At 55.6% G+C, this 7764-nt stretch overlaps 1 protein-coding gene across 2 annotated transcripts; it reads left to right on the top strand.

Moving 5' to 3' along the window:
* The first annotated feature begins 4883 nt into the window (after nt 1–4883).
* C1QL2 (complement C1q like 2) lies at nt 4884–7520 on the top strand. 2 transcript variants are annotated; one of them, XM_023185227.2, is made up of 3 exons: nt 5504–5887; nt 5933–6187; nt 6793–6972. In XM_023185227.2, the coding sequence occupies exons 1-3, from the start codon at nt 5504–5506 to the stop codon at nt 6970–6972; spliced, it is 819 nt and encodes a 272-aa protein (XP_023040995.1). The 2 variants fall into 2 exon arrangements, with proteins under 2 accessions (XP_023040994.1, XP_023040995.1); XM_023185226.3 differs by having other exon boundaries at nt 4884–6187; nt 6793–7520.
* Nucleotides 7521–7764: the final 244 nt, after the last annotated feature.

The following is a 7764-nucleotide window of genomic DNA, read 5'->3' as shown; positions in this document are numbered from 1 at the left end:
TCATACTTTGACTGCTTCTGTTTCTTTCTCCTCTATCCACCTTTTAAATGGCTGGGGTGAGCATGGAGGGGCTGTTACCATGAGCTAGCGCACTCTCTCTCTCTCACCCTTCAATCACCATGAAAACTTGCTTGTGTAGAGCCCCACTGACAATTTTTTAAAACAATTCTTTAAACAGAAATGGGGTTTCACCATGTTGCCCAGGCTGGTCTCAAACTCCTGGGTTCAAGCGATCCACTTGCCTTGGGCTCCCAAAGGGCTGGTATTACAGGCATGAGCCACTGCGCCTGGCCAATAGCTCTGTTTTTAAACCTCACTGCTGAGTACTAGACTCATGTCTATTGCCCACACGATGTCTTCATTCAGATATTTCACTCAAAATGAACATTTCCCAAACAGAATTCATAATTCCTTCCACCTCCCAGCAGTGACAACAGATTGCTCTTCCCCAAATATACCCGCCTTCTCATGCTCACTCACCCAGTTGTTCGACCCAAATCTTAGAAGTTAATCTTGACTTTTTTTTCTTTTCCTTCTCCTCCCTTAACTTCTAACTCAAATCCATCAGCAAGACCCATGGGCCCCAAGTTCAAAATATACCTGGAATTCACTTACTTCTCTTCTACTATCTTGGACCAAGCCATCATTATCTTTTGCTTAGATCATGCGATAGCCTTCAAACTGGTTTCATTTCCAAAACCCGCCCCTCCTCCACCACCACATCCATTCACCACACAGCAGCCAGCATGGTCTTTGCAAAACATAGATGGATCACGTCACTTAAACTCCTTCAGCAGTTCTCAGTTACACTCAGGAGACAATTCACCTCTTTCAGTATAGACTCCAAGGCCTTGGGTGATCTCACCACTGTCTATCTCCCTGACACATCTCCTGCTGTCCTTCCCTTTGGGGATGCAGGCAGAAGACTGGCCAATGTATTCCACATGATGTCCCTAAAGAGCTTACACTCTAATTGGGACACAGGTCTAATTTAGAGAAAGCATGTCAATAAACACCCATACTGCAGCTGTTTAGGTACAAACCCAAGTGCTATGGGTGGAAAGAAATGGGGGAGCTGAGATGTCTTGTAGAACAGCTAGAGTAGAAGGAACCAAGACTGTTGTGTACCACTGTGCACTCAGCACGTGGCATGATGGCTGGCGTATGACAGGGGTCAATAAACACATACTGAGCAAATGAATGACATATACAAAAAATAAAAATGAATGAGTGATATGATTCCTGCCCTACTGGAGCTTATAGCCTAGTTGGGGAGGATAACTAATAAAGAAATGCATGGTGGTAAGACATAGGATGGCAGGGTACATTCAATATACTCTAAAGGGTACATGGGTAGGAACTATTAACTCAGCTTAGAGAAGGGTGAGGGAAGACTTCAGACAGGGAAGTGACACTTCGCTGAGACTGAAAGGATAATTAGAGATGAGTCCAGATGAGATGCAGGGGTCAGGACATGGTGCAGGTAGATGAAGCATGGGGCCCACTGCTGGTGGGGGCCACTAGAGAACCAGAGCTGACAGTGTGGAGCCAAGCATCAAACTGTGTCACAGAGCACAGGGCTCTATGAAAGGATAAGATAGAGAGCACTGGTTGGCACATAGTAGGTTGTCAGTGGACATTGGTAGAAGGAACGCCTGCTGGATTACTAAAGGCAGTTTAGAAGAGATTTGAGTGGGTCTTGAAATGTAAAAACAACAGTCTAAATGGAAGGCAATATGTTAATATAGGTCATAATTAATATTTAAGAGAAGATAGTCACCAATGATATGGATCATTCAGGAAGAACAGAAGCCAGGTGGATAAAAACGTATGTCAGCTGGGCGCAATAGCTCACGCCTGTAATGCCAGCACTTTGGGAGGCTGAGGCAGGTGGATTGCTTGAGGCCAGGAGTTTGAGACCAGCCTGACCAACATGGCAAATCCCCATCTCTACTAAAAATACAAAAATTAGCCTGGCATGCTCGCGGGCGCCTATAATCCCAGTTACTTAGGAGGCTAAGGCAGGAGAATTGCTGGAACCTGGGAGGCAGAGGTTGCAGTGACCCAAGATTGCACCATTGCAGTGCAGCCAGGGTGACAGAGTGAGACTCCGTTTCAAAAAAAAAAAAAAGAGGTACGTCCAACACTCCAGCAGGCCATGCTGTCTGGCCCTGCCATAATGGGTGGGAGGAAGGAGAAGCAGGGGGAAAGACACCTCTTGACTTATTTGGATGCTGTGTGGAGGCTGCCTGGGCTCTGCCTGCCTAGCAACTGCTGCCCCTGCCTCCTGGTGGAGGGCTGGCTTTGGGAGGTGCTCCCAGGAATGTTGATCACGAAGGAAGGTAGCTTTGCTTGTGGTCTGCCAAGGTGAAAGCTTGGGTCTCAAACATCTGACGCTCCTTGTTTCATCTTTGTCCCAGGACAAAAATCACCAGGTCTTTGCAGTCTCCAGCAGTCTGCAAGGCTGGGGAATTCAAACTGAGTGAGTGTCTGCCTGGAAAATGTTTGTCCAGGTGGAACTGGTGACTGGGAGCAAACACTCTGGGTAATTTTGAAAGACAAAAAGACAGAGTAGGGCAGTCTTGGGGAATGTGGGAGGCATGGGACAGCCCCCTTCTGTGCTCTGGAGAAGGACAAAGGATGTGAATGATGTTTGAGTTTCTCTTTTCTTTAAACCCTAACCCTCACCATGCTACCCTGCATATTGCCCACATGTCTCATCCTAGTGGTCATAACCATGGCAGGGGAGGTTGAAAGCATCAATAGTTAATAAAAATAGCTAAGCTTCTACTGAGCTAGCTGTTGTTCTAAAGCCTTTACATTGACTCATTCAGTCCTTTCAATAACTCTGAGGTAGGTTCTTTTCCCATCCCCATTCTACACATGGAGACCAGAGCTCAGAGAGGTGAAGCGATTTGCTCAAGGTCACACAGACAGGAAGTCTCAGAGCCAGGATTGGAAGCAGGTCATGTGGCTCCTGAAATCACAAGCTCTTGGGGTGACTCTGAGGTAGACAGTGGAGGAAGACTCCCAAGTCTGAGGAAAACAGTGAAGACTATGGCCAAGAAGTAGCTGTTGAAGCTGTGTTCCCTGACAGGTTCAGAGAGCTCCTGATCTGGGTGCCAGGAGGATCCTGGCTGTGTCATGTGGGTAAAACGCACTCAGTAAATATCACACACTTGCAAAACCTTTTTTTTCTCATTGGTGTGGTGGGAAAATGATCACTAATCCACAGTAACATGAGGAATGAATGAAGGAGAATGTGCAAAGTGCCCGATGCATACATAGTAGGTGCCAATAAATGTGCTCCTTCTCTCCTTGGTAAAGTTGGCTTCAGGCTAGACTCAGTCACCCTTTCCACAAATATATGTGGAGGGAACAGGCTGAAGCAACATGGTTGGGAGTGGGGAAATGACCCAGGGTGATCAGAGGATAAAAATAGATTTTAACTAACCCGTAAGAACCCAGTGCCGGATAAATGAGAGTTAGCTTCAAAGCAATAGCCTTAGGTGGGTGCACTGTTGTTCCAGAGATGCTGATGCTACACCAAACACTGATGTCAGCCCTTGGATTCTCCCCCTAGGCCAGGCTTGGTGTGATTCCCATGTTGGGGGTGCTAGGGCAGGAGGTGACCTTTTAGGGAGACTGAGTCTCAGGGACAGGAACCACCTGGCAAAGTCACACAGCTACTCAGGGCAAGAGCAGATGCTGGAGGTTTGATTTCTACTCTGGAAGTCTCTCCCAACCGGTAAGCCTCTCATCCTTCCTTAGCCTCACATGCTACATTGGAGATAGACTATTCTGCTCTCACCTGAGGCCATGGTTTATTCAAGACTGGCTCAGAATGGCTTGGGACTATTTGGACTATTTTCTAAGATAACTAAACCCACCTCAGGAGGAGGAAGCTGGGGATGTCCAAGGGAATGTGCCCGTGCATTTGCCTGGCAGTGGCCAGGCTTGGAGTGGAAGCTGAGTGCACCATGATCACTGCCAAGTGCTGGCATTTGGTTTCTACATCAGCTTCACACAGAGGACAAGGGCCAGCCATTTTCTGGCGGAAGAAAAGGTCCGAGGCGATTTTTTTTTTTTGAGATGGAGTTTCAGCTTTTGTTGCCCAGGCTGGAATGCAGTGGCACGATCTCGGCTCATCGCAACCTCTGCCTCTCTGGTCCAAGTGATTCTCCTGCCTCAGCCTTCGGAGTAGCTGGGATTACAGTCATGCACCACCGTGCTCAGTTAATTTTGTATTTTTAGTAGAGACAGGGTTTCACCATGTTGGTCAGGCTGGTCTCGAACTTCCAACCTCAGGTGATCTGCCCGCCTCGGCCTCCCAAAGTGTTTAGATTACAGGCCTGAGCCACAGTGCCCGGCCACGAATATTCTTGTATTGGGAGCCTTGGGCTTTTAGAGTGACACTTAGCTGAGACTAAGTCGCCCAAAGGCGACCCCAAAGGTTGGTGGGGTGCTCTACCTGAGCCTGCTTAAGAGTCTGGAGTCCTTAGTTTAGGTTTGTGAAAGATCTTCCAGAAGCGAGATTTATTCAATTCTAAAGAAATCACTAAGGAGGGCTTTCAGAAACTCTTTCCCACTGGGCCTCACAGGACTCTCCTGGACTCGGTGGGTTGAAGTTTGATCCTCTTTGCAGGCCGGGGGATGGATTAGGTGACCCCAGAGGAGCCCTGTTGACACCTGGATTCCAGCTGCTTTCGTGACCATGTGGGGGTGGCTATGTGCGCCCCGACACTGCGCGCGTGGGTGTCTGTGTGTGTTGTCGGTGGGAGGCGCGTGAGTGTGGCGGCGGGCGGGTGGGTGTGTCTGATGCGCCCCGGCTTGGGGCCGCGCCCGCTGCGCCCACTTGTGGCTCCGCCCGATAGGAGGCTGATGACATGAGGGCGCCGTCTCCCGAGTGATGGCAGCGCGCGCTGCCTCGCCGCCTCCGCCGCTCAGCCCCGGACTCCTTACGTCAGGGTAGCTGGGTCCCCCCTCCGCGCGGGAGACAGCGAACAGCTAGAGAGCACAGCAGAGCGCGCCGCGGAGCCGGGGCGCCCTCACTGCTCGGGGAGCCGGGCCGAACCCAGCGGAGCGGAGCGGGGCAGGAGGCAGCGCCGCGGAGCCAGCGCCGGACGCCGCAAGCAGAGTCCCCGACCAGCGCCAGCATTCCCCGGCCGGCGCCGGAGCCGCGGGGCGCCGGGCTTGTTTTGTGTGCCCCACGCCATGCGCGCCGGGGTCCGCGGCTCTCCGGAGCAGCCCCAGCGCGGTGGGCCCAGGCGCCGAGGTCCCGGCGCCTCTCGCTGAAGTAGTTGGGTGGCCGGGGCGGGGGGTCGCCACGTCGGGGGCGCGGCCAGGACCCGCGGAGCCGGCCCCCGAGCACGGGGAGCGGGGCCGCCCGCGCCGCCCCACCATTACCTCCCCGGGTGGCAAGGAGGAGCTGGTGGCGGTCGCCTCCCGGCTGTGGCAGCGGCGGCGGCGTGCTTGCCTGGCGGCCGTCGGCGTACTCCTGGCCATGGCGCTCGGGCTGCTCATCGCCGTGCCGCTGCTGCTGCAGGCGGCGCCCCCAGGCGCCGCGCACTACGAGATGATGGGCACCTGCCGCATGATCTGCGACCCTTACACTGCCGCACCCGGCGGGGGGCCCGCGGGCACAAAGGCGCAGCCTCCCGGACCCAGCACGGCCGCCCTGGAAGTCATGCAGGACCTCAGTGCTAACCCTCCGCCTCCCTTCATCCAGGGACCCAAGGGCGACCCGGGGCGACCGGGCAAGCCAGGGCCGCGGGGGCCCCCTGGAGAGCCGGGCCCACCTGGACCCAGGGGCCCTCCGGGAGAGAAGGGCGACTCGGGGCGGCCCGGGCTGCCAGGGCTGCAACTGACGGCGGGCACGGCCGGTGGCGTCGGGGTGGTGGGCGGCGGGGCGGGGGGAGCTGGCGACGCCGAGGGTGAAGTGACCAGTGCGCTGAGCGCCACCTTCAGCGGCCCCAAGATCGCCTTCTATGTGGGTCTCAAGAGCCCCCACGAAGGCTATGAGGTGCTGAAGTTCGACGACATTGTCACCAACCTCGGCAATCACTATGACCCCACCACAGGCAAGTTCAGCTGCCAGGTGCGCGGCATCTACTTCTTCACCTACCACATCCTCATGCGCGGCGGCGACGGCACCAGCATGTGGGCGGACCTCTGCAAGAACGGGCAGGTCAGTGACCCCTACCCTCCCCGGCCCAGCAAACCCTCGCCCGCTCCCTGAACCTCCTAGGGAACCAGCCTCCTTTCTCTCCACCCGCGGGCTACCGAGCGAGCGAGCCCCGGGAAGGAACGCGCCTCGGTGCCGTAGCATCTCCGCTTCCCAATGCACCGAGACCGCGCTCACCAGGACACAGAGCCAAATGTTGGGCCTTGAGGGCCCAGAGACCCCCATACCTAGACTGCACTCCTTGGCCACTTGCGTCCCTGCCTGCCTCTCTGGGCTTCTCGGAAACCTCAGTTCTTTAGTTCCTTCCAGGTCGCACCTTTGCCCTGCAGCCTCCTCGCCTCTTGGCCCTGGCCCCTGGCTCCCACCCGTCCACTCTGGGTCATTGTTCGTGAAGCTTCCCCTCTCCCCCTTTCCCAGACTCGTCGGCGCGAGGAGGAGGGGGGACCGGGAAGGAGGTGGCTAAGTTGGAGAGAGAGCGTGGAGCTGGGGTGGGAATGTGGACCCTGAAGCAGCAGGCGGGAAGCCCGCGCGTGGCGCGCCTAGAGTGGGCTGAGCAAGGGCGAGGGAAGAGGTGCCCCGGCTCACCCGCTCCCACCGCTTGCTCCCAGGTCCGGGCCAGCGCCATTGCACAGGACGCCGACCAGAACTATGACTACGCCAGTAACAGCGTGGTGCTGCACTTGGATTCAGGCGACGAAGTGTATGTGAAGCTGGATGGCGGGAAGGCTCACGGAGGCAATAATAACAAGTACAGCACGTTCTCGGGCTTTCTTCTGTACCCGGATTAGGGGCGCGGGAGGTGCGAGGTGGGGTGGCTGCAGGCCGCCCGGTCTCTGCCCGGGCACGGCTGCTTGGCAAAGGCCACTCTCGATTCATAACACTTCCTGGCATCTCCGCTGGAAAAGACACATCCTTGCCTCCTCCCTGCCCCGCTCCTGGCCTCAGTGCGTCTGCGACCCACCACGCTCAGGGCTGTGCTCCTGGTCTCCATCCCTATCCCGGCGAGGGAGGAAGGGACGCCCGAGTCCTTGAGGCGGCAGCACAGACTTTGCAAACCTGATTAGACTGGACAGGCGGCCGGGCCGGGAGCCTGCCCTCCTCAGACCGCCTCCTCCCAGGGCCTAGAAGCGGGCCCTGGCCAGGGAGATAGGCCAGAGAGAGCGCGGGCTTCCTGGGGCGTCCTTCTTTGTGACCCGAAATACTTGTGCAGATTTCCCTGTCAGCCAAAACCCCACCCACAGCAGAATTCCAGCAAACAGAAAATTCACCTCTCCACACCGCACTCCCTCCTGACTCAGACTCACCGCGATGCATTAAATTATGTTTTTAGACTATGGGTTCTGTTGTCTCTATGTCCGCATATCCTGGGCCAGGGCTCCAGATGTCCGCCTTGGCATAATGACCTTACCTAGGCCCAGGATAGGCCCATCTATGACCTGCTCCCCAGCCACTCTTATGTCCCTGCCACCAGGAGTGGCCGAAAAGACGTAGGGTAATGGGAGCTGCATCCCACCCTTACCGGAAGCTCTCCCCAGGCTGCAGCCCTGAGCTGGAGAGGCCTGAGGTGGGGTTGGGAGGAG

Source organism: Piliocolobus tephrosceles, chromosome 11, assembly GCF_002776525.5.
Source record: "Piliocolobus tephrosceles isolate RC106 chromosome 11, ASM277652v3, whole genome shotgun sequence".
Taxonomy (NCBI): Eukaryota; Metazoa; Chordata; class Mammalia; order Primates; family Cercopithecidae; genus Piliocolobus; species Piliocolobus tephrosceles.
This window is presented reverse-complemented; position numbering and strand designations above follow the sequence as displayed.